At 44.7% G+C, this 27696-nt stretch overlaps 1 protein-coding gene across 9 annotated transcripts in view; it reads right to left on the bottom strand.

Annotated features, from left to right (window-relative positions):
* OSBPL1A (oxysterol binding protein like 1A) overlaps positions 1–27696 on the bottom strand; it is a 158366-nt gene that overhangs the window by 63985 nt on the left and 66685 nt on the right. The window contains exon 1 of one of the 9 annotated variants that reach the window (XM_043507972.1): positions 24766–25113. The exons of 4 other annotated variants lie outside the window; for them this stretch is intronic. In XM_043507972.1, the coding sequence (XP_043363907.1) occupies positions 24766–24862 (97 nt within the window). In that variant the 5' untranslated portion in view covers positions 24863–25113. Of the gene's footprint in view, positions 1–24452; positions 25114–27696 lie in introns of those variants that run through there. 4 more of the 9 variants (XM_043507976.1, XM_043507975.1, XM_038391005.2 and 1 more) reach the window with 4 other exon arrangements.

Raw genomic sequence — 27696 nt, 5'->3', positions numbered from 1 at the left:
AACTAGCACTGAGTAATTTATCATTCTACTACTTACATCTTCCACATTTAATATTTGGTGTTACTTGCATCTATGCAGTTCTAGTTGTCTGTTCAAACCTAAAAAGTTCAACTACATCTAGTGACTGACATCTTTCAGTATCTTCTCCATTGATAAGATTATAGGAACCTTCCCAACATCCTCTGAGCAGCACAACTGTAAATATGTGGAGATTTCAAAGACGGCACAGCGTCCTCTCTTATTAACTAACATGTTTCCGAACATTAAGAGTCACAAAGGTGCCCTGCAAAGTCAGTGGCATGATGAAGTGCTTTTAGATTTTCTACTGCATAAGTACATGACTGAGAAAGTTTGGTCTAGGTGTCTGCTGAAATGAAAGCTGAAGCCAGTCGTTACATATACAGCAGTTATAAGTTTATACTGCAGGTACTCCTGGTTTTAAGCATACGTTTGAGTTTTAGTAAAAGCAACTATTCTGGCAGATAAATAGAATCATAGAATGAAGACTTATCAGTGTAACAGTTTAGATGACATAGCAGAATTCCTAGAGTATTAAGAGTTTCCCAATACTGAAAAATACCCTTTGAGAAAGCTTTCATCAACCTATTGCTTTAAATGGTAGCTTTCTCATAAGCTAACCCACTAACAATAAGGAAGGATTACAAACCATCACATTGTGGCCTCACTCTGTCAAAGTGAAGACAGCAAGAGCCTTTACTGACTCCAGTAAGTCCTCCTTGTAGCTTTTAGTAAACATTTTTTTTCTTAAAACCATTACTGTCATGTTGGTGTAAACCAGCGTATTGAAACGCGGAGCCAAAATTGTTTTAATCCATCATGCTTTGTTGCAATAATCATCATTTCTTGCTCAGAGAGATGCCTGCTCAGCTCTGATAACATTTACTGTTCACTCATTTCAGAGAGAAATTTATAGAAAGAATAGTTGTATGTCACTAACAAGTGACTTAAGCTACTACTAATGGGTACACTTCGAAAACACAAAAAATGTTGGGTGATTAATGAAGGAGGTAAGCTGAGCACATTGATGACAGGTAAAATGTTACAGACTGTATTACAAAAGCTCATCTTGGTCTGCATCATGGAAATATGGATGATCGATATCATAGGCTCAGGGTTAGTTCATCACATCCTGCCCAGGATACTTTAGTCAATCAGACTTGGAGAACTCATTAGGCAAAGATGATACTCTTTTCCCTTTCAGTCTCAAATGCAGGAAATACTCACTTCAAATCGAAAGTTTCTTCAGTACAGCCACCTAATCTGTAAATCCAAAAAACTAATTCAGGCATCCTGACAATCTACATCATCTCAGCCTGATCCAAAGCTCACTGAAGACACCACAAGCTTCATTGAGGTGGTGATAGAAACACACAGGTGGTAAATTTCACAAGACACACACTGGAGATTTGCCCCACCAGGCAGCTGACACTTCTGAAACAAAGCCCCAAAGTTTCCTGCAGGAACTCTACACAGCCTTGCAAACAGCCTCTCTTTATGCAGTCTGCCATACCCTGACCTGGAATTCAAGAACCAACCCCTTCCCTTGTGGGGTCCATTTCCTTTCCCAGGTGGATAAGGTCTCTCCAATTGTAAACAAGCCACCAGCATGGCCCATCCCAGCAGTTTAAAGTAACCCTACTAAATCCTAAAGTTTATAGAAAAAGTCTACAAGACACCAGAGTGCTCTTGATCACTGCACTCACCATTATGCTGATAAACCACTTTTGCCCAGAAATTGCAAGAGGCTCAGATTGGGGCCAAGATGCATCTCAGGGTCAGCTTGTTATCAATCTGAATAAAACTGAGGTGATAATGGTGTGTTTAGGGAGGCACCTAGAGGATTTAGCTGAGTTAGTTAGCATCCCTTCAACTGAGGTCACATTTATGGCCAAAATTCACCATTTAGGGGACTGGTGTATTCCTAGTTTCTAGATTATCAATATTTCAGTGACCAAGATTTCCCCCCCACCCTCATTTATCTCTGGAAAGGAGACTGACCATTCCTCTTGGACATGGACCTTGCTATCATAATCCCTACCTTTCACATTTATACTTGACTACTGCAATATGTTCTACTGCAACTTCTGTAGGTTTAAGTAGTACAAAATACCAACTGTGTTTTGAACTGCATAGCTCTCTGGGAGCATGTGACCACACTGCTCCACAATCAGAACTGGTTGCAATTCATGTATTTGTTTTGAACTAAAAAAAGTCATATGGCCTGGGACCATTCTCTCCTGGCAAGATCCTATTTCAGTTAATATCAGGAAGAGTACTGGAACGCCTCTGGTATACAAGAGGGAGCTGCTATCAGCAGGACATTTTCCAAGAAGGTCCTATGACTGAAATTCACCCCAACCATCCCTGCAGGAGCAATACCTGCAGGAGCCCATAGTTTGTTGAGAGCCAGGGCGAAGCAAATTCCATCTTTTCCAGAAAGCCTCTGGGGAAGGCTGAAATAGCTTGGGTTAGGAAACCGATTTATTTCATGTTTTCTGGCCTTGTACTTGTATTTAGGGGAAGAACTGCTGTTTTGATTCTACAGTGGTTTTTTAATTGTATTTCTAATCAACAGTATGGGTGTCAAGTCTGGGATGGGAACTCTTGCATGCTTATCAAAAGAGTCAAATAAATAACCACACAGACCCTTTTCAGAAGATTTGGATTTTTTTTAAATTAGATATTTGCAATGGGTACACATGTAGCCATGTCCTCCTTCAGAGTATTTTTGCACTTGCCTTTTATTTAGATGACCGAGTTGCTGGAAGAAAGGTTCAGCACTATACAAAAACTCTAATCTGGGGTTAAAACCAGTGATAGAAGATGCCAAAATAGTGCATTCTTCCCCCATTCTATTTACTCCAGTCTTTTTAGTCACATACCGATTAGCCAAAACACTAAGACTCATTCAAAATGAATCAATTTTGTCCATTTCCAATTAGTATTTTATTGCTATGCTATTTTGAGTAGAACTGAAATCAATACGGTTGGTGCTCAACTACATTGTACCTTTGCCAAAAATCTCTGTACAACACTTATGTCAGCACATCTTTGGGAAGTAGTGTTTCGTTTTAGCGTAACTTGCAGCAGAACCAGAAGCAAGTTTAAAAAAAAAAAAAGCAGCAGCCCTTACAAAATGAGACCCCCTTCCTTCAAAACACTTCACCCATGAATAACCTCATGCAGCAAACAGTAGCATCAATGGAACTGTTTGCATGCATAAGATTACATGTTAAGCATTAAACAAGGTCAAGTGCATAAGCTTTAAAAGATTCTCAGCGATGGTAGGGTGAATGAAAGGGATGCCTGTGAGAATGAAATGTTACACCTTTTGTGGGTAAAAGTTAAGATCTAAAAAAAAATCCCTTGCCACTGCATCTTTTAAACTGGTATTATATTTCCTTTGATTTTAAGATTGTGTAAGTTTAACAAAATAAAAGGAGAGTTAAGGACAGGCTATATTTCCCTTAATACATTTAAGTTTTCAAAATACCAATGATTGCAGTTATCAGAAACATTTTCGCCTTTCATCCCTAATGAATATGAAATAGTTCTGTCCACTTATTTCAAAGTTTACTTGTTGGTGCTTTTCCTGTCCAGGCAGCTATCAGGTTCTTTTCCTGATTTTGACACTCCTCCACCCACAAAGAAAGAAAAGGGGGAAAAAAAAATGCTTCTGCACAGGGATTTGAGCATCATTACCAGATATGTGTTTAAAGTTTTAGAGTAAATGGAGTAAGACTGGCTGCTTTCAATGACATCCTACCTGTAAATTTAGTTCTCAGCACTGCAAGTTCCAGATTCTGAAGCCTCCTTAATTACTTATGAAGGCTGGCCAATGTTATAAAAACTGTTCCGTAGCCAATGTTGCATATTTCTTAATCTTTTATAAAAGTGTGTGTCTGAAAACATTTAGTTTGAGGCTTTATTTCCATGGTACAACTTGCTGGTTTTATTATGTATCTTTTGGTAATTGGGGAAGTCTTAAGAAAGATCACGTATCATGAGCCAACTGACCATTTATCATACTCCCAGATACTCCAAATAGTCCATCCTACAGCCACACCGTAGGTGGAGTTGTTCCCCATGAACTCTTGTGTGGATGTGGGAGATGGTGTTTTTTTTTTGGGGGGGGGGGGAAAGGAGGGACAGCCCTGGGATGGTTTTTACAGTCCAAACAGTCAGCTCATTACTTGCATGAAATTTCCATTGAAGCCATTAGGTATAGCATATGGCTGAGGGCGAAGTTTGGCCCTTAACCTACGTGAAGCCATTAGATTTGGAAGACGCAAGAGCATTCAAAGAAAGAACATTTATAGTTGTATCCCTACTGTGATATTTTGTTTGAGCCATTCAGATAATCAATTTTCACTCTAGTTTCTAGTCAGTTTCACCTAGTAAATATATTTGAACACCAACCCAAGAAGCTTCTATTAGAGATTAGCTGCAATTTTAACAGAAGAATTTCTACTGGATAAGTGCCACACCATATAACTACCTCCACAAAAGTCATGCCTAAGTAAACAGGAAACGGTGGGACGTGGACACTGAATTACTCCTTAGCTAAAGAGGTGGCCCTTATAAGGTCAGGGTGGAGCACATGAGCAGAAGGGTGTGAGGAAGCCTGCATTGTTATATCTGTTTGTAATGGAGAAATTCGGTCTCCAGAGCTGTCAAACCAACAGTTGTCATCAGCACTATGTTGAGTAAAAGAGCCAACTGCATTTGTGAGTACTCAAATACAACAGATAAAGCTAAGTTTACAGTGGCAATGCTCTTCTTACCCTTGCTATCCAGGATATTCATGACAAAGTGTGAATACACTAATATTTTAAGACAAAACCTTCAGGTCATTGATCATTTGCAGCCATATTCTGCCCTCAATTTTCACACAAGTGACACTGTGTAGACTGCTGATCGGCTCTGCCCTCGTAACAATGCCGTCATCTATCCATTTGGTGCAAGACCAAAAAACATTTATTCACAGAAGTGTATGACTTAGTTTAAACCTTTTAACAAGCAAGTTAAATAAAGAGTGGCGTAAGTGCTCTTTACCCACATAGCTTTTACAATTTACTGAAAGCTATTTTGACAGGGCAAGGACAGATGGCTATAGAAAAGTAGTGGGAGATGGATGTATTAACTCCAGGCTAAACAAATCCCTGGTACCAGGATAAGTGAAATGCAGCTGCTCCAGGTCAATTAAGATACCTGGGGCCAATTAAGAACTTTCCAGAAGGCAGGGAGAAGGCTAGGTTGATTAGGATACCTGAAGCCAATCAGGGGCTGGCTGAAACTAGTTAAATGCCCCCCAGTCAGTCAGGTGGGTGTGCATGTCAGGAGCTGTGGGAAGAAGTTGTGCTGTTGGAGAGGCTGAGTAGTACACACCATATCACGCACAAGGAAGGAGGCCCTGAGGTAAGGGTGAAGTGGAGCCTGAGGAAGTGAGGGCTGCTGTGGGGGAAGTAGGCCAGGAAATTGTACATGTCATGTTTCTAAAAAGTCAGCTATCATAGCTGCTACTATTAGGGTCCCTGGACTGGAGCCCGGAGTAAAGGGTGGGCCCGGGCACCCCCCAACCTTTGCCCCCTGATTAATCACTGAGACTGGGAGACAACAGAGACTGTGCAAGAGGAAGGATAACTTCTCCTCACCTCCCTCACTGGCTTATGATGAAAATGGCCAGTAGACTGTGACCCTTGTCTCTAGAGAGAGAGAGGGGTTATGTGGAGGGTCACAGTGAGCCTCCGAGACTAGCGAAATCCGCCAGGAAACGTGGGACCCACAGAGATAAGGACAGAGCTTTGTCACAGTATCTGGCTGTTAGAAATATATAAAAATAAGTTTTGAGGGTGATGTGCACAAACTAAAATAGTGGTTTTTCAGAATTTACAGTTATACCATTTGTGAGTAATCTAGTATTCACCAGCTATTCCTTTAACAATACCTGCAATGACTCAAATTAGAATTTAAAAATATAGTTCTCAGAAGACCAAAGGTAATAATTTGGAAAGGCACAAACAGTAATATTTAGAACCACATTTTAAAGATACAAGAGACTTCAAGTTTAGTCGTATTCCAGCTGTAACAAAAAAGTCACCAAGTGCACACTGCAGAAACTTGAGCTAAAGCAGACAACAGGCTAAATTCTGCACTGATCTGCATCTTGTGCAATGCTATAGGCTTTGCAAGGGTTAAATTGAATACGCAAGTCCACGCAGTGGTTGTGTGTGAAGAGGCAAGTTGGAGGTCACAGAGACTGAAAGGCCGACTTTTTGAAGTCCAGAAAAGTTCTGACATGCCTTTTCCTGATTGCCCAGCTTGGCACCCACACTTAGCAGCTCTCCACTGTTGCGTACAACTTCCCAGCAACCATGCCGGCCGGCTGCGCATGCCAGACACGCTCTGGCTTGGAGTAGACAGGAGATGGTGGATTTCCCGGGCCTGTGATGAAGAGCTGTGCTTGTACAGCCTCTGTGGATGAGCCGTACAAACACGGACATCTACAAGCAGGTTTCACAGGGGATGCAGGAGAAGGGATATAACAGGGACCAGCAGCAATGCCACATAACGCAAAGCAACTGTGGCAGGCATAGCAGAAGGCCAGGGAGGCCGAAAGTCAGCCCACTGTAAAAGCGTCAAGTCTGTAGCTTAGCAAAGAGCTGCATGCCACACTTGGCAAAGACCCCACTGCCACCCTGCAGAGCACTGTGGATACCTCCGAGGAGCCCAAGCCATAGGCCCTTGGCTTGAACAGCAAGGATGAGGAAGAGGATAGGGGACATCCAACCTGGGAGTCCAGCTATGGTGCGAGCCAGGAACTATTTGAGACTCCACTGCAGCCCAGTCAGTCAAGCATGGGCGAGCCCAATGAAGGGGAAGGAATCTCAGGTAAGTGTATAACTGCATTTCCCATTACACTGATGCACTAATGGCACCCCCACCTTTACAGGACACAGCTATCAACTTTTCATTAAACGTATTCATACTAGAAGAGGTAGCAGTACAACCAAGAGAGGTAGAGAGTTATCTGCTTTTCATATCCCTGCAGAGTCAGGCTAGAGGGGCCATCCAGAGCAGTTTATGTACACAGGAATGTCCACTGAAGTCTCCTGAGACATCTCGATGAAACAGTCATGGAGGTGCTCTGCAATCCTCTCCCACAATTTTTTAGGGATGGTAGCCTCATTTCTCCCTCTGTGGAGGAACACTTTCCCATGCCAGTCAGCAACAACTTTGGCAGTCACCACTGCAGTAAACAGATTAGTAGCATACGGGCCAGGGCAGCTTCACAATGCCAGCAGCAACTGTGCTCTGAGCCTTTGTTACCCTCAGGAGAGGGAGATCAGCTGGAAATCACCACCACTGGTGGAAAATGGTGCCAGTATTCAGTAGCATTGTCCTATACTCAGTTTCATGCAATCAACGACATCAATTTTTTAAAAAGGCTCCAGAGGCGATCCTGGCAATGACAGGCTAGACAGCCTAATTTCAGTACCAGGCAAATTGGTGGAAACTATAGTAAAGAACAGAATTATCAGACAAACAATTTGTTGGGGGAAGTGTCAACATGAAGTTTGTAAAGGGAAATCATGGCTCACTAACGCATTAGAATTCTTTGGGAGAAGGAGGTGTCAAACATATGGACAAGGGTGGTCCAGTAGATATCGTGTATGGACTTTCTGAAAGCCTTCAGAAAGGTCTCTCACCAAAGACTCTTAAAGTACTCCTTTTCTTTAAACAAAGCGAGCAGTCATGGGATGAGAGAGAAGGTCCTCTCATGGATCAGTAACTGGTTAAAAAGAGAGAACACAAAGGGTAGGAATAAGTGATCAATTTTCACAATGGAGAGAGGTAAATAGTCTGGTCCCAATACAGATCCTGGAGGGACATGTGTTCAAAATATTCATTAATGATCTGGAAAAAGGGGTAAAGAGTGAGGTGACAAAATCTGCACATAAGTATCTTGAGTAATTTTATAAGTTCAAAGCCGACTGTGAAGAGTTACAAAGGGATCTTACTAAACTGGGTGACTGGGCAACACAATGGCAAATAAAAATTCAATGGTGATAAATGCAAAGTAATGTACCCTGGAAAACAATCCCAGCTATACATACAAAATGAGAATATAAATTAGTGGACCCATGGAAAAGAAGCTCTTGAGGAATTCCACCATGATTTCAACAATTTCCATCCCACCATCAACCTCAGCCTGGACCAGTCCACACAAGAGATCCACTTCCTGGACACTACGGTGCTAATAAGTGATGGTCACAAACACCACCCTATATCGGAAACCTACTGACAGCTATTCCTACCTACATGCCTCTAGCTTTCATCCAGATCATACCACTCGATCCATTGACTACAGCCAAGCGCTATGATATAACCGCATTTGCTCCAACCCCTCAGACAGAGACAAACACCTACAAGATCTCTATCATGCATTCCTACAACTACAATACCCACCTGCTGAAGTGAAGAAACAGATTGACAGAGCCAGAAGAGTACGCAGAAGTCACCTACTACAGGACAGGCCCAACAAAGAAAACAACAGAACGCCACTAGCCATCACCTTCAGCCCCCAACTAAAACCTCTCCAACGCATCATCAAGGATCTACAACCTATCCTGAAGGACGAGCCATCACTCTCACAGATCTTGGGAGACAGGCCAGTCCTTGCTTACAGACAGCCCCCCAATCTGAAGTAAATACTCACCAGCAACCACACAACAGAACCACTAACCCAGGAACCTATCCTTGCAACAAAGCCCGTTGCCAACTCTGTCCACATATCTATTCAGGGGACACCATCATAGGGCCTAATCACATCAGCCACACTATCAGAGGCTCGTTCACCTGCGCATCTACCAATGTGATATATGCCATCATGTGCCAGCAATGCCCCTCTGCCATGTACATTGGCCAAACTGGACAGTCTCTACGTAAAAGAATGAATGGACACAAATCAGACGTCAAGAATTATAACATTCAAAAACCAAGTGGAGAACACTTCAATCTCTCTGGTCACTCGATCACAGACCTAAGAGTGGCTATACTTCAACAAAAAAGCTTCAAAAACAGACTCCAACGAGAGACTGCTGAATTGGAATTAATTTGCAAACTGGATACAATTAACTTAGGCTTGAATAGAGACTGGGAATGGATGAGTCATTACACAAAGTAAAACTATTTCCCCATGGTATTTCTCCCCCCCACCCCCCACTGTTCCTCTGATATTCTTGTTAACTGCTGGAATTAGCCTACCTTGCTTGTCACCATGAAAGGTTTTCCTCCTTTCCCCCCCTGCTGCTGGTGATGGCTTATCTTAAGTGATCACTCTCCTTACAGTGTGTATGATAAACCCATTGTTTCATGGTGTGTGTGTGTGTGTGTGTGTGTGTGTGTGTGTGTGTGTATATATATAAATCTCTCCTCTGCTTTTTCCACCAAATGCATCCGATGAAGTGAGCTGTAGCTCACGAAAGCTTATGCTCTAATAAATTTGTTAGTCTCTAAGGTGCCATGGGTACTCCTTTTCTTTTTATAAATTAGTGGTTATCAATCAAGAGTGATCTTGGCTTCATTTGTGGATAGTTCACTGAAAACATCCACTCAATGTGCAACAGAAGTCAAAAAAAAAAAAGCTAACAATGTTAGGAACCATTAGGAAAGGAATAGGTAAAACAGAAAATATAATAATGCCACTATATAAATCCATGGTATGCCCGCATCTTGAAAACTGTTTGCAGTTGTGGTCACCCCATCTCCAGAAAGATATATTGGAATTGGAAAAGGTACATAAAGGCAACAAAAGTGATTAAGAGTATGGAGCAGCTTTGGTGTGAGGAGAGATTAACAAGACTGGGACTTTTCAGCTTGTAAAAAGACAACTAAGAGGGGATATGACAGAAGTCTATAAAATCATGACTGGTGTGGAGAAAGTGTTATTTACTCCTTCACATAACAAGAACCAGGAACCACCCAATGAAATTTATAGGCAGCAGATTTTAAAAACAAAACAAACAAACAAAGCAAGTATTCCTTCACACAACACAGTCAAACTGTGGCACTCATTATCAGGTGATGATGTGAAGGCCAAGACTAAAGAAGAATTTAAAAAAAAAAAAAAAAAAAAAAAAAAAGAACTAGGGGCTTTTCTTCAGGTACAGCGCTATTGTAGTGATTTAGTGAAGACACTCCGATGCCAATGGGAGAAGCTCTCCTGGCAGTGCAGTTAATCTACCTGCCTGAGAGGTGCTACCTATGGGAGTGGGAGAAGTTCTCACATTGACATAGTATTGTCTAAGTGTAGGGTTACGGTGGTACAACTACACCACTTAGGTATGGATTTTTCACACTCCTGAGCCACAGTTATGCAGATGTAGGTTTGTAGTGCAGACCTGGCCTAGATAAGTTCATAAGCTCCATCAATGGCTGTCAACCAAGAAGGGCCAGGATGCACCCCCATACTCTGAGCATCCTTAGCCTCTGACTGCCAGTGGACAACATGGGATGGATCACTTGATTGCCTGTTCTGTTCATTCACTCTGAAGCACGTGGAATTTGCCACTGTTGGAAGACAGAATACTGGACTAGATGGCCCATTGGTCTGACCCAGTTTGGCCATGCTTATGTTCACTGAGCATTTCCCTCATCCCAGCAGGCTACACTCACCATGGCTAGAGCTGTGAGGGGCACCATGCACAAGCATTCCAAAACAGAAGTGTCAGTAAGCATGTCTTGTTAAAACGTCAGGGGAGCAAGGGAAGGGAATTCTGACTCAACTTTCACTTTCCATTGTAAGTGGATTGACATGGATATCTGTTTATCTGCAGCTGGTGCTGCAGCAGCCTTGAGGGGGTTCCCACGCCACAATGTCAAATCCCTGAGCCAGATGAGGAAAGAGGAAAGGAAAGAAAAGGTGACGACTCAGGAGGACATGTTCTCCGAGAACCTGCATCAGACCATGAGCAAAGGGCTTGGAGGGGGAACACTGCAGACAGCCTGGAGAAAGAAAGAAAGCAGAGAGGAGAAAGGCCCAGATGTTCCATCAAGAAAAGGAGAGGGATATCCACCAGGACATAAATGGGGCTTCTCAAAACACAGATGCTGCAGATTCTGGTGGCACTACACATTCAAAAATCCCAGCCTTTCCTCCCTTTACAGTCCATGGATAACTCCATTACAGCACCTCCCTACACCCTCCCCCCCGCAACATTCCACATAGTATTAGAGGCCACATTCCTACCTCTACCACTCTACCCCAGGGGACATTAAGGACAACCACAGCTTCACATATACCAACCTGCAATAGCTACAGTTGCTGTAAGTATAGGTAAAATGGATGCGAATGTTCTTTCCCCTTGTTATGTTTCATTAAGTTTAATGTATTTGTGCAATTTAAAAGCATTCTTCTTTGCACTGGTTTGGTTACGGAATAAAATTCTATTTGGAAAATAAAGTCATCTTTATTAGTTCACAATACATGTTGTAGCACACCCAACAGTTCTGAAAGCAACTACGTGTTCCTGTACAGTGCAAATTCATGTGATAACGACAGTCACTAATCCTAAGTGTAAAACAAGCACTGCAAATTAGGAGCACTGATAGTGTTATATTCATAGATGTACGCCAGCCACCACACAATTCCCTACAGCCCCCAAAACAGCAGGACCAAGTAGAGCACAATACACCACAACACATTACTGTGACTCACTGTTAAAGTGCTCTTTCAAAGCCTCCCTGAGCTGTATAGCGAGCTCTTCTGATAGCCCTTCATTCTGACTGTTCAAACTCAGACAGCTGCTACACCTTTAGCCCAGTGGCAATTTTCCCCCCTTTGCTTCACATACATTATGTAGGACACAGCAGGCAGCTGTAACTATTGGTATGTTTTTTTCCCCAACATCCAATCTTGAGAGGAAACACCAGGATCCCTTCAATCTTTCAAAAAGTGCATTCAACGGTCATTCTGCATTTGCTCAACCATTAGCTGAATCTTTCCCTGGTGGTGTTGAGGTGGCCGGGATACAGCTTCAAGAGACAGGGGAGCAAGGAATAGGCTGGGCTCCCCAGGATCACTATTGGCATTTCAACATTGCCAATGGTAATCCACTGGTTGGGAAAAAAGTCCCTGCTTGTAGCTTTCTAAACAGTTCTGTGATCTTAAAGAAGAAAGTGTCATGCACCTTCCCACCAGGCAACCTTCATGTTAGTAAAAGCATCCCCGATGATCCACCAACACTTCCATAACCACAGAAAAGTAGTCCTTTCTGTTGATGTACTCTGTGGCAAGGTGGTCTGGTGCCAAAATAAGAATGTGTGTGCTATCCACTGCAGTTTGGGAACCCCACAGCTGCAAATCCATCTCAAATGTCATATACGTTACCAAAAGTCACAGTCCTGCATAGCAGGAGATGATTAATGGCCCTGCACGCTTGTACTACAATGGCCTGCACAATGGATTGTCCAACTCTAAAATGATTTCCCACTGACTGGTAGCAATCCAGCATTGCAAATTTCCACAGTGTGATTGCCACTCACTTCTCCACTGCCAGTACAGCTCTCATGTTGGTGTCCCTGTTGTGGAAAGGCTGGTGCCAGCTCGGTGCACAGATCCAGAACATGGCAACCGAAAATTCTGCAGCCGCTGCTCATCATCCCAAGCCTGTATTATAATGCAATCCTACCTGTCAGAACTTGTTTCTTGGGCCCAGAAGTGGTACTCTACCATTTGCAGCTGCTACATGAATGCCACCAAACAACATTTAATTAGTTCTTGCTGTGTCTCGCAGAAATCTGTCCAACATGAAATAGTCATGTTCCCTGCTAATTTGGTTATTCTTATGGCTCTACAAATAGCAGAGGATTGAGTATCCTGTGCTTGCAACGCTTCTGTCAGAGAAGCTAGAGAGTAAGGAGGGCTGTGCGGGGTCATGGATTTTTTTTTTTTAAAAAGGTGCAAAAAATTATGGGAAACAGATGACATTATGAGATGGAAACAGATGCATGCTGAAGAGTTGAGCCCTTCCTCCTAATCACCCCTGCACGACTCATCTCTATCCCACCATGCATTGCCAAAGCTTTCCCCAAAGACAGCATGCTGGATGGTGGCAGGATAAAATGGTTACTCATCTTCTTGTAATAATTGTTGATGTCCATTCCAATCAGATGTGCACACGTGCCATGTGCACAGTTGCTGGAAATTCCCCCCCCCCCAGTAGCTCCTATTGGGTCAGCTGTGGACCCCCCTGGAGTGACACCTTCATAGCACTCAATATATGACCCTGCCGACCCATCCCCTCCTCAGTTCCTTCTTGCCAGCTACTCTGACAGAGGGGTAAGAAAAGTGGGTATTGGAATGGACGTGAACATCACATCTCTAAGAACAATAGTTACAAGAAGGTGAATAACCCTTTTTTTTTTTATTCAAGTGCTTATTCACATTGACCCCACCTCCGGGGTAGAGCTTGGGGAGTTACCCAATTGGAATCTGAGTTAAGGAATTGCTGATTGGAACACCGCTCTGGCAAAAGCTGCATCATCTCTAACGAGCTCCATGAAGAAAAGGAGTACCGGTGGCACCTTAGAGACTAACAAATTTATTAGAGCATAAGCTTTCGTGAGCTACAGCTCACTTCATCGGATGCATTTGGTGGAAAAAACAGGAGAGATTTATATACACACACACACACACACACACACACACACACACACAGAACATGAAACAATGGGTTTATCATACACACTGTAAGGAGAGTGATCACTTAAGATAAGCCATCACCAGCAGCAGGGGGGGGAAGGAGGAAAACCTTTCATGGTGACAAGCAAGGTAGGCTAATTCCAGCAGTTAACAAGAATATCAGAGGAACAGTTGGGGGTGGGGTGGGAGGGAGAAATACCAGGGGAAATAGTTTTACTTTGTGTAATGACTCATCCATTCCCAGTCTCTATTCAAGCCTAAGTTAATTGTATCCAGTTTGCAAATTAATTCCAATTCAGCAGTCTCTCGTTGGAGTCTGTTTTTGAAGCTTTTTTGTTGAAGTATAGCCACTCTTAGGTCTGTGATCGAGTCACCAGAGAGATTGAAGTGTTCTCCAACTGGTTTTTGAATGTTATAATTCTTGACGTCTGATTTGTGTCCATTCATTCTTTTACGTATAGACTGTCCAGTTTGGCCAATGTACATGGCAGAGGGGCATTGCTGGCACATGATAGCATATATCACATTGGTAGATGCGCAGGTGAACGAGCCTCTGATAGTGTGGCTGATGTGATTAGGCCCTATGATGGTATCCCCTGAATAGATATGTGGACAGAGTTGGCAATGGGCTTTGTTGCAAGGATAGGTTCCTGGGTTAGTGGTTCTGTTGTGTGGTGTGTGGTTGCTGGTGAGTATTTGCTTCAGATTGGGGGGCTGTCTGTAAGCAAGGACTGGTCTGTCTCCCAAGATCTGTGAGAGTGATGGCTCGTCCTTCAGGATAGGTTGTAGATCCTTGATGATGCGTTGGAGAGGTTTTAGTTGGGGGCTGAAGGTGATGGCTAGTGGCGTTCTGTTGTTTTCTTTGTTGGGCCTGTCCTGTAGTAGGTGACTTCTGGGTACTCTTCTGGCTCTGTCAATCTGTTTCTTCACTTCAGCAGGTGGGTATTGTAGTTGTAGGAATGCATGATAGAGATCTTGTAGGTGTTTGTCTCTGTCTGAGGGGTTGGAGCAAATGCGGTTATAGCGTAGCGCTTGGCTGTAGACAATGGATCGAGTGGTATGATCTGGATGAAAGCTAGAGGCATGTAGGTAGGAATAACGGTCAGTAGGTTTCCGATATAGGGTGGCGGTTATGTGACCATCGCTTATTAGCACCGTAGTGTCCAGGAAGTGGATCTCTTGTGTGGACTGGTCCAGGCTGAGGTTGATGGTGGGATGGAAATTGTTGAAATCATGGTGGAATTCCTCAAGAGCTTCTTTTCCATGGGTCCAGATGATGAAGATGTCATCAATGTAGCGCAAGTAGAGTAGGGGCATTAGGGGACAAGAGCTGAGGAAGCGTTGTTCTAAGTCAGCCATAAAAATGTTGGCATACTGTGGGGCCATGCGGGTACCCATCGCAGTGCCGCTGATTTGAAGGTATACATTGTCACCAAATGTGAAATAGTTATGGGTCAGGACAAAGTCACAAAGTTCAGCCACCAGGTTAGCCGTGACAGTATCAGGGATACTGTTCCTTACGGCTCGTAGTCCATCTTTGTGTGGAATGTTGGTGTAGAGGGCTTCTACATCCATAGTGGCTAGGATGGTGTTTTTAGGAAGATCACCAATGGACTGTAGTTTCCTCAGGAAATCGGTGGTGTGTCGAAGATAGCTGGGAGTGCTGGTAACGAAGGGCCTGAGGAGGGAGTCTACATAGCCAGACAATCCTGCTGTCAGGGTGCCAATGCCTGAGATGATGGGGCGTCCAGGATTTCCAGGTTTATGGATCTTGGGTAGCAGATAGAATACCCCAGGTCGGGGCTCCAGGGGTGTGTCTGTGCGGATTTGTTCTTGTGGTTTTTCAGGGAGTTTCTTGAGCAAATGCTGTAGTTTCTTTTGGTAACTCTCAGTGGGATCAGAGGGTAATGGCTTGTAGAAAGTGGTGTTGGAGAGCTGCCTAGTAGCCTCTTGTTCATACTCCGACCTATTCATGATGACGACAGCACCTCCTTTGTCAGCCTTTTTGATTATGATGTCAGAGTTGTTTCTGAGGCTGTGGATGGCACTGTGTTCTGCATGGCTGAGGTTATGGGGTAAGCGATGCTGCTTTTCCACAATTTCAGCTCGTGCACGTCGGCGGAAGCAGTCTATGTAGAAATCCAGGCTGCTGTTTCGACCTTCAGGAGGAGTCCACCCAGAATCCTTCTTTTTGTAGTGTTGGCAGGAAGGTCTCTGTGGGTTAATATGTTGGTCAGAGGTGTGTTGGAAATATTCCTTGAGTCTGAGACGTCGAAAATAGGATTCTAGGTCACCACAGAACTGTATCATGTTCGTGAGGGTGGAGGGGCAAAAGGAGAGGCCCCGAGATAGGACAGATTCTTCTGCTGGGCTAAGAGTATAGTTGGATAGATTAACAATATTGCTGGGTGGGTTACGGGAACCATTGTTGTGGCCCCTTGTGGCATATAGTAGTTTAGATAGCTTAGTGTCCTTTTTCTTTTGTAGAGAAGCAAAGTGTGTTTTGTAAATGGCTTGTCTAGTTTTTGTAAAGTCCAGCCACGAGGAAGTTTGTGTGGAAGGTTGGTTCTTTATGAGCTCCATGATGGCACTTATGCAACGAGGACCAAGTAGCTGCCCTGCAGATTTCCTGTATCGGGACCTGGGCGAGGAACACAGCTGATGAGGCCTGTGCCCTTGTGGAATGAGGCTTTGGATAATGTCTGTCATGGTCTGAAATCGGGTCTCTGTTAGTAGCGCCCTTGCCTGCACCGAGTCCAGCACCACACCGATGAATTATATTCTTTGAGTCTGTGACAAGATTGACTTTTTCCACACTGAGGAGTCCCAGCCACTCTAAAGGAGCCTTAAGTCTGACTAGTCAGAGCTACACCTGCTCCCTGGTGCACCCTGAATAGCCAGTCAGTCATCGAGGTAGGGATATACCTGCACCTGCCTCCTGCAGAGGAAGGCTGCTATGACCGATATACACTTGGTGAACACTCGAGGGGCTGTTGACAGACCGAAGGGGAGGACCGTGAACTGACAGTATTTGCGGCTGGCTTCAAACCGCAGAAATTTGTTTGTGCACAGGTTGAATAGCTATGTGAAAGTACACATCTTTCATGTCGAGGGAAGCGTACCAGTCTCCCGGATCCAAGGAAGGAATAGTAGTATTCAGGGAGACCATGCGGAACTTCAACTTCACCATGAACCTGATGAGCCCTTGCAGGTCTAGAATGGGTCCGAGACCCCCCCCCCTTGCTTTGGGGTTTAGGGAATAGCAGGAGTAGAACCCCTTGCCCCTTAGCTCCTAAGGAACCTCCTCCATTGCTATGGCAAGGAGCGACTGCACCCTTTGGATAAGGAGTTGCTCGTGAGAAGTGTCTCTGAAGAGGGATGGGAGGAGCAGAATTGGAGAGAATATCCCACTTCTACCGTGTGGAGAACTCAGCGGTCTGAAGTTATTTGGGACCATGCATGGTAGAAATGGGACATACTATTCCGAAAGCAGGGTTGAGGATCTGGTACACAGTCAGGCATGTTGTCCCTGGGTGCACCTTCAAAAGGCCTGCTTAGAGACCTAGAAGGTGTGTGCTTGGCCTTGTGATGACAAGGGCTGGGACAGCTTACGCCTGCCGTTCCTACCTCGCCTTCTAGAAAAGTCTTACCAACCTCTCTAGGCAAGGACGTTGAGGGAGCTGAGGCTTAAAAAGTGTTTTCACTGAGTAGCTGGGGTATGCATCCCCAGCAACTTCATCATCTCCCTTGAATCCTTTAGGCTGTGTAGCCTGGAGTCTGATGGGACAAGATTATTCGCGGAGCAAACGAAGGGCAGGACCTGCAGGGTCTGTTGGACCTTGTGGGGCAGGCCCGAAATTTGAAGCCATGAGGTCCTCCTCATGGCTATGCCAGAGGACAATGTGTGCACCGCCGAGTCAGCAGCGTCCAGTGAGGCCTGTAAAGAGGTCCGTGCCACTGTCTTGCCCTCCTCCACAATGGCCCCAAACTCATCCATGGACTCAGATGGCATTAACTTCTTAAATTTGAGCATGGAGTTCCATGGAGTTAAAATTACATCTGCTCAGGACTGCCTGTTAATTAGCAATCCTGATCTGTAGGCCCCCTGTGGAGTAGACTTGTGGTAGAAAGGTCAAGTTTTAAAAAAGAAAAAGAAGGACTCCTTGGACTTAGCTGTGGGTCCCTGCTGCCCTTGCCTTTCACATTCATTAACCGTAGACACCACCAAAGGAGCAGGGTTGCAGGTGACAGTATAGATACTTGGAACCTTTGGAGGGAATGAAGTATTTGCGTTCTACTCCCTTGGCTGTCGGCGGAATAGAGGCCGGGGTCTGCTACACAGTTTTGGTGTTATTTTGAATGGTCCTAATGAGTGGCAGAACCACTTGGGATGGACCTTCTGCGGCCAAAATGTCGGAGGTCCTCCTGTTCCACCACCATTGGGGGTCCTCCTGTTCCACCACCTCCTCTGCTTATAAGCCCATATTGCACACCAGCCTGCGGAGTAGGTCCTGGTGGGCACGACTATCTATGGGTGGTGGTCCTGAGACCAAAGTTCCTGCTACTGCCTTGTCTGTGCAAGAGGATGAGGACGCAGGTGGGGCAACTGGGTCATCCTGGGCCTGTTGGGGACCTCCTGCTCAATCTGCTGTTCCAGGTCGGTGACCACCTGTTCCAGTGAAGGTGCTGTAGTCAGAATCCTGTCTGCACCTCTGGATGTGGGGTGGCTGGCCGAGGCCATCAGCAGCCTGGGCTCAGATGCCACCAACTGGGAGCCCTTGGACAAGGTACCTTGGGACTGGTGATACGCCCAGGGAGTCAAAAAGGCCATTGTGTCAGTCCTTGCCATTGAGTCGGCCATGGCATTGTACCTGCGTAGGGCTGTTGATGTGCCGACCGGTGCCGGCTCTGGTGAGAGTATCTAGACCCCGCATCTGATTCTGAGAATGGGAACCGGGATCTAGAGGGTCAGAGCTGTGCCAACTGGAGCTGGCCAGGTGAGTGGTGCCACGAAGAAGGGGAACGGAGCCGAGACCTTGATCTGTACCGAGGGGATCAGCGACATAATGATGGACCTCTGACAATCCAGGGACCAGCGCCTCCAGGACTGAGGATGCCACCCCCTTTCTGGTGGCAGGGGTAGGTGACCTGGAGATGCAGGCAGGTGCATCATTGCTGGTTGGCCACTGGACGGTAGCACCCTCGGCGGTGCCGGAGGCTTGTCGCAGAGAGTCAGGGACCACAGCCATCATGGCAATGAGGTCCCGTGCAGCCTCAAAAAAAGGTGTCCCGGGTGGACAGTACCCCCACCTCCTCCTCCACCATATGGATTGGGGAGTCCAGTGGCCCCGGGCTCAATGGTACTCCTTGTGGGTCTGAAGTTCCCGGTGCCAACTCCAGAGATCTTGGGGCCGGGTGTTCCTTTCTGGGATGTGCCCCACTGGCCAAGACCGTAGGGGAGAGTCTCACAGGAGATCTGCCTCTACCCTGCTTGGCATGCCTCTTCTGTGGCGGTGGGGAGTGGGACCAGTGCTGGGAAGTTCCAACAATCTTAGGCACGGGGGAATAGGCAGTGCTGCGAGTCTCTGTTCCCCGAGATCTTCCACTGTGCCGATTCTGCCACTGATGCCTGTGCACCGAGGAGCTCTGTGCTGGGTCCTGCTGCACAGAGGCGGACTTTGGTTTAAGAGCTGCCTCCATGAGGAGCTGTTTCAACCTGAAATCCCGTTCCTTTTTGGGTTGAAAACCTTTGCAAATCCTGCACCTATCGGCTTGGTGAGCCTGCCCCACACACTTTAAACAAGCATTGTGGGGATCACCCGTTGGCATGGGCTTATTGCAGGACTTGCAGGGCTTGAACCCTGGTGAAAGAGGCATGCCCTCAGGTCCCCAAGGGGAAAGGTTGGAGTGGAGGAGGATCCCCCACCCCACTCCTAACAGAACTACTACTACTAAAACTAGAACTATAAACTACTGAGATAAACTACACTAGAAAGCATGGGGAAACAAGAAGAATTTGTACACAAGCCACTCACAGTACATCAACCGTCACAGGCAGTAAGAAGGAACTGAGGAGGGGCCAGGTTGGCAGGGTCATATATTGAGTGCCATGAAGGCACCACTCGAGGGGGCTCCACAACCAACCCGATGGGAGTTGCTGGGTGAAAAATTTCTGCCAACTGTGCATGCAGCACACGCACACCCGATTGGAATGGACATGAACAAGCACCCAAAGAAGCAGCACACTTTCCATGGTGCACCACTCTGCATCGATAAGCACTCCTGATGAATATGTGCAGCACCAATGCAAGGAGCCAGGTATGGATGTGCACAAAATGATATACCAACCAAGGCTACTTTACATCAATGTAACTTGAGTCAAAGTTTGTAGTGTAGGCCTAAGTATTAATATATTTTGGGCCTTTGGCAGCCATTCTTCCCATCTTGAGAGAAAAATACTTCTGTTCACTCCAGAGGAGAGGGGTTCTGTATTCTACAGATTGTTTAGTCTCTGCTTGCAGAACCAGATTCTCCAAAACATTCCTTAAGCTGTTTGGGCTTTTATGATGTCACAGCTGTACACCAACTCTAAGATTTCGTTCTGAGGTTCTAGCCATAAAATGCTGTGGGGATATTTTGTTGTTTGTTAATGTGGTGAGAGGAAAGATATTTACCTGGGGCAGCCTGTGGGGAACAGAAGTGAAGCAAGGAGAAGAATAAGAGGCTACATTAAAGAAAAAGGACAATTTTTAACCATCCTTTAAACTCCAGAATCCTGTGTAAAGCAGTTCCTAGTGAAACACTGCATGAATTCCATGGGACTGTTTAATAATGGAATAAAACTAACAAGTCATACTCCATCAGCAATAAGCCACTCCAGTATGTGCATTAGTAAGCAGCTAATGCACTAGAGCGGCTGAAGGCATTTTCCTTCAGTCTCATATCTCAAGTTGATCAAAGGCAGATTTAAACTAGCCTGTGTGAAAGTTTGTCTCACCCACAGAATTCCACTGTGGTTAAACAGCTAGAGTTGCTGAATCTTGTGATAGAAATTATATGCGAACACACTACCTATTACAGTTAAAAATCAAATTGCAGAGAGAGGACATGACTTTTTTTCCCCCCTTAAATCAAAACTCATTCTTCAAAAAAGCATAATGAAAAAACGCTGCATCAACTGAGCTTTTGGCAAGGGGGTAACAATCAGAGTTTGCATTTTAACTATCAGTTATTTATATGACAGTAGCACCCAGTCACAGGTCAAAACCCCATTGTGCTAGGCACCGTATAAAACAAGGATCTCTGCTCCAAACTTACAACAGCAATAGTGCACTGCAAGTGCAAGTCTTTAGCCTCTTCGAGTGGAAAAAAAAAAAAAAAAAGAGCTTTCCTATGCTAATGCCCTATTCACCTGATGGAAATTTGAAATGATCTTGTAGTGCCAAGTAATGCTGGTAGCTACACAGTATTTAAAAAAAAAAAGACGAGTAAAGAAATATGAAACATGTATTATGGTACCAACAGAAAAACAAAATATACAATGGTACCAGACTGACTGTGCAATTGCATATTGAACAGGTTAGACTGACCATGTATCCTAGTGGACAGACCATCTGCTGTTCTGCACACTGCACACATACTTTAAACCTGGTCCAGGCAGACAGGCTTGGAATCAGAAGAACATTCCTCAACTGCCCTACTTAAGGCAGTTTAAGACCTTGGACTTCAGCAACCCTCTCCCCTTAATTATATGGGGGCAGGGAAGAGGATCGCTAACATGGCTTGTTTTCCCTCTCTCAGGACATCGGTGAGAAGAAAAAAATTTTAAGCTCTTCTGCAGGGGTGGAAAAGAATATTACATACCATGCTGTCAGCACACACTTTATAAAAACTTGGAGCCAACAAGATGTGTGCTCAGCTTCACCCTTATGCCTCTTCTCACATGCAGTAGTCCATTTCCTCTCCCTCCCACTCATCTGTCTTTTCAGACTAAACTCTTTGGGTAGCAGGGACCAGGTGTTCTTTTAAGTATTCATATCCTCAGCAGAAGGAGCACGTCCCATGCCTGGAGCCTTTGGGCACCAATAGAATACGTTAGTGATAAGCTTTTTTGTAAGGCTTATCTCATCAATAACAGTCCTCCCATACCATATAGGTGTGCCATTCTTTGGATGCATGTAGTTACTTTTGATATAACCCAAGGTGTGAATTTAAACCAATATGGTTAACCAGGTTAACTGCTTATGTTGACACTCATTCTGGTATAAAAAATATATTTTTCTTTAATTCAGTTTGTCACTTGAGAATAGGGGTTTATCTACTTATTGAAAAAAGCGATTCCTCCAGAAAAGCGTCCAGATTGGGATGTGGCAGGGAACGTTATATCCATATGATTACACTGGTGTAACTAGAGGAGTATTACTGGTAAAACTTGCTGAAGCAGACAAGCCCTAATTCATATCGCAAACCCTAATGGTAAGGACTTAATCACCATGCTGAATGCAAAGTTTATTGTATGACACGGACTATGATAAGAAGAACCTTCAGCTTTAACAGACAACAGCAGAGAAGCCAGCTGTACATCAGAACATTTTAGTTGCACCGAAGGTCCCAGTGTCAAATGTTTTCAGCCTAAAGAAAAACACTACTCTAAAGGGGCAAAGGAGGCACAATATCTACTTTGCAGCAAATTTTTAGTCCTGTTCTATCCCTTTTGCTGTGCTTAGGTGGTGGAAAGAGAGCAGAAGTGACCTGCAAGTTTCCCACTGGGTGCAAGGGAGAAGGGAGCATCCCCAGTGCTCCAGAGCCAGCTTCCATGCTTCCTCCTTTATGACAGGTGGAAAATCAGAGGTTGGGAAGAGGGCATGGCCACAGCACACTGCATTCTGGCTATCCCCAGAGGGCACAAGGTCCCTTATGGATCACAACCAGCAGGTTTAAGCATCCAGACCGCTCTCACCTGAGTCAGGGCTGGAAAAGGGAATCATGGAATCAATAATTGGTTGCTGGTTCTCAGCTTTATTCCCCGTCTCCCAGATGTCCTAGATGGTGTGAGGCATCCTTCACTAGGTGCTCCTCTAGACTCAGAAAGCCAGTTGAGCTTTTATCCTTCTGTTCCAAGGGTCCCACAAGTCTGGCAGGAAATGTAGCAATCAGAGCTGCTCTCCTTACTTTTCTGCAATACACTGAGCGGGCAGTGGGGGGAGCTGCTCAGTGCTGCCCTGGGCATCTGAGGCGGTAGGGGAGGCACCCCATACTTTCTCCCCATAAGAAGCAGTGGAGACTATTCAATACACAGTACAAATCAAAGCGGGGGCAACTCAGTTTTCAACTGACAATTGAGTCAGTTACCGCAGTCACCCTGAAGGATAATTTAGAGCTCTAATTTTCACAACGGGCTCCTGAGTCACAACATGGACACCCCTGCGCAAGGAGCTGTATGGAACAGAGTTTCATGTACTGGAAGAGCATGCAATCCAATTTAAATATAGGAGTAAAATGAGAACACAGAGAGGCAACACTGAAACATTTACAAGGCTAGACTTGGGCATAGCTTGAAGTTTCCAAGCTATTTAAAGCAACATGAAACAAATAAATGCAATCACCTCTCCACTGGCCTTCTACATAGACATTATACTAACTGATATAAGCACTATCATTCAAATTGCAAATGCATGTATATGAACATGTTATGCTAATTATGCACGTGACTAGTGAAATACCACACCTTGATATATCTACCCAAGTTAAACATACTGTGAATGGTTCCTGACAAAAGTTAGCGCAGAGAATGCACATAAGAAATGCATTATTACGGATTATGTACACACCAAGCCTAATATTTGACACGGACCAAAATAATCTGCAAAAATAATCTGCATTTCCCCATTTACCATCTTGAATAAAGTCTTTCGGAACAAGAAAAGGAGTACTTGTGGCACCTTAGAGACTAAAATTTATTTGGAGCATAAGCTTTTGTGAGCTACAGCTCACTTCATCGGATGTATCTGAAGAAGTGAGCTATAGCTCACGAAAGCTTATGCTCAAATAAATGTGTTAGTCTCTAAGGTGCCACAAGTACTCCTTTTCTTTTTGCGAATACAGACTAACACGGCTGCTACTCTGAAACCCATCTTTTGGAACATTTACCACAGGCAGTGAAAAAGATTCAGGCAAGTTAACTAAGGAGAAAATTGTTGAAACTGAAAACAGAGTGCAAATAAGATCTCAATCTTTAAAAAAAGAACACTGTCAATTTTAAAATCCTGTTGTATAAAGAGGTTACTACCTCTGTTACTAATGCTACCTTTGATCATAAGAAGTGAATTTTACCAAGATCTAAATTACTATTCAGCATAGTTTTTGTATTTCTATATTGCTAGAGAATGAAAAAAACAAGTTACATCAGTTTTGCTTTTGTTTAATCAAGCTTCTCTTTCAGATTAGTGCTATTGGTGCTACAACAAATGAAGTTCTAAATACTGTAGAAAATAGATTTTAAAACCCGTTTATATTGAATTTAGATAATAGTCTGCAGTTTTATAATTTTGGGGACAAGTAGAGCCCCTTTAACTGTGTTATTGCTACCGCAATACAATAATTTAGGTTACTAATATCATGGTCAACACCAGGTTAAACTGCTCCAGATTGTAGTTAGAACGCAAGTTCAGCTAGGATAGTAGATCCAGCAAGAGGAAAAAGCTTGCTTCGAACAAGATTTACTAACCTGGTGCTAGAGTCACCACCGGAAACATTCCAAGTTTCACTTGTTCTGATGATGGAGCTTCAATGACAAACTAGAGGCTTCAGTAAAAATTCAGACTGAAGATCATCAAATAGCTTCCTAAATCACTCTTTAGTCTTTTTAATGGTTTAGTGAATACTTTTAGATGCTCTATGTTTAGGGTTTCATCCCAGCGTCAACAAGGCGAGCAATAAACCCTATTAACTTTCAGAAGGTGGACGCCAAGGCAAGTAAGTTGACAGGTTTGTAGTTGCAAAAGACACCATGAATAAGGAGACGGTTGGCGGCTAAGCACCTCTAAAGCGGGAGGGTCCAGCCTGTTCACCTTGCCCCGGCCATACGCGGAGGGCCAGTCTCCTAGTATGCAGGGAGAAGAGCAGTCCCCCTCCCATCACCTCCACGTCCCGGCCGCCCCACAGGCTGCTGCAGCCGCTACCCCCAGACTAGAGGGGACGCGAGCGCCCCGGGTTCCTCGTGCCCTGGCTGCCGGGTCCTGCAGCGAGCGGCTCTCAACACCCAGCGGGGCGCTGCCCGGGCGGAGCTCTCTGCAGCTGGCGGGGGCACGGCGGACACCCCCTGCGCCGCGCTGCTGCCGGCTCTCAGCCGGCTCCAAATCCCAGTCCGGGACCGGCGGCGGCAGCCGCCACCAGCCCCTCCGCGGGGCGTATCGCGAGAGCCGAGCGGCGCCCGGCGCAGGAGACAAGCCGGTTCCCCGCCCGGCTGCGGAGCGCGGGGTCATGGCACCGCTCCGAAATGCCCCCGGCCCTGCGCGGCCGCCGCCAGCACGCGGGGGGAGTGGGAAGGGCCAGGGCTGCCCGGGCGGCTGCCGTCCCCTCCCGCGGCCCATGCTAGCCGCGGCCGAGAGACAGAGACCCGCGGCCGGCGGGGTCGGGGATTCCCCAACGGCGCGGGCTCGGCCGTGCTTCGTGCAAGTTCCCACAGCCCCTCTCCCTAAAGCGCTCTAGGGCAAAATGGGGGTGTGCTTAAAGGGTTGGTCTAGTCACGTTCCTGCATTTACAGCGCCACCCCAGTCCCTCTTTCAAGGTCCCGCCGCCACACTTCGCGCATCAGGTCCACACGCATCACCTTATCCCCACCGCCCTGGCCCTTGGCTTAGTCCTAAATGCCGCCTTCGCTTTCTGACACGCTGCAGCCAGGCACTGACCGACCTTTACCAATTCATCCAGAACGTGCAACGTTTGGAAAAAGGGGATTACGGCTTTCCTCCAAATCAGCTTTACGCTTCATAAATCACGTTGCCCAACCTGATGTGTATGGGGGGGGGGGGGGAGAAAGAGAAGAGAAGAAGAGAGAACGGGCAGGCTGAAGTTTTCTCATAATGCCACCAGGAGTTGGAAGTTGAACTCTCACACTAGTTTAAAAAAGCAAAAGGTGGAAGGTATACAATTTATAATGCATTAGTAAGGACTCAGACACAGGAGTACCATTGGTGTATGTACTGTATAATTATGCTACAACTCCACACAGGAAGGGGGGGGCTATGGAGAAGAGGACATTCCTTCTTGCTCCTTAAGATTTTTTCCAAAGGTCAAACACTAGACCCAATATGATTGATACAGAGCAGCACTCAAAGTTAAGTTTGCAAGCTGCACTTTTTAGTACCCAAAAAGGTTAAATGATACACTAGAAAAAAATCAATTTTTGATAAAAACTAGATAAACTATTGAGCATGAGATAAGGCATTTCTTTCACAACTACAAATTTGTAGAGACAGGTGGCATTAAATAGATTACTGGCTGCAAAGTTCAACAAAATTAGTGCAGCAGACACTGTAAAACGAGTGAGACAGCTGACATTAGGAAAGGAAGAAGTCTGATCAAAAAGCCATAAAAAGGGCAAGGAACCAGGATCTAGAGAGGCTATGAAAACAGGTAGTGATTATGAAAAGAGGCCTAGAGATTGTGGCAGACATAGTGTCAAAGAAGCCCACAACACATCTGAAAGAAAGATTGCAAGACCCTTTGAAAATGATCCTTCATGAAAGGAGTTTGACAGTCAAAGTTAACTCTGCTTTGACTGTCCTGTTAGCAGAGGTGTGTGTCAGGAGAGGATTTTTTGAAAATAAGTGTCTTATTTCATGATGCATTCTTGGAATCTCTTCTGCTTATGGTCTTTATCTAGATAAATGTGTTCCATGAATGATACCAACTCAAATATAAACCTTACATAGGAAGAACTCCATTGTTTACATGAAAGTAGTGCGAGTGTTCAACACATGCTGGCAGAAGCTAGAAATGTGGCTAGGGCCAAATCTTTTCCAGGGCAGAGCCCAAGTATATGGCATTTGTACTGGAGAGATCAGCAGGGACAGGAAGACGACTATTAATGTAGCATTAATGTTGCTTTTCTTTAATGGAATTTCCAACAGAAAGCTAAGTTCTGGTTTTTAGTAGCAATGTTAGTTTAAGTTGAGCTCATCAGGGACAGGAGCTGTCAACTGAAAGTGCTCTGTAAAGCACCAAGCTCATATCTCCTTTTCAATATTTCAAGAGCTTTCTATATTAAGATGTGAGATGGTTAGAACATGCTATGAAACTGAATTAGAATTTTTATTGCCTGGGCATTTTAAGATTCTTTGAATAGTTTGGTAATCAAACACAAAGGGGGAAAAATAGATTACTAACATGAAGTAGTTATAGTGCAATAATGACAATTATTGTCAAAAAAACTTTGCCACCTCTTTCATGGAAACAATTATGCTATCAAGCCCTTATTTGTATCATACTATAAAGGTTAAAAATATGAACAATTTAAAGTCTGGTACCCTTTTCTTAGCTTCATATGGTATTTATAACACTACTTTGCTCATTAAAATAAAAAGAGAGGAATGAATTTAGCTTCACATAAGGGGGCATACCTACCAAATATAATCACAGAATCAGAACCACCTCCCTCATTCACAAATGGAGTTCTGACAAGTAGGTATTAAAGGAAAATTAAACTAGATCTATTACAACAAACAGATCTTTCATCACTCACTCCATTATGTTGTATTTTCACTCATGCAAGCATAGCAGGCTTGTGAATAAAGACGTAGTAGGTTTGCATTAAGACTTTTCATTCCTATCCAAGCTTTGACAATGGATCCAGTGTGTGTGGCTCATTGCTAAGGAACTGGAAGTGACTCACAACACCAACACAATCTTCCCTATTTTAAGGGACAAAATGACTGATGAAAAACAAAGCTGAACTGAAGAGTGTTATC

This window comes from Dermochelys coriacea, chromosome 2, assembly GCF_009764565.3.
Source record: "Dermochelys coriacea isolate rDerCor1 chromosome 2, rDerCor1.pri.v4, whole genome shotgun sequence".
Lineage (NCBI taxonomy): Eukaryota > Metazoa > Chordata > Testudines > Dermochelyidae > Dermochelys > Dermochelys coriacea.
Note: the sequence above shows the minus strand (reverse complement) of the source record. Positions and strands in the feature narration are given on the sequence as shown.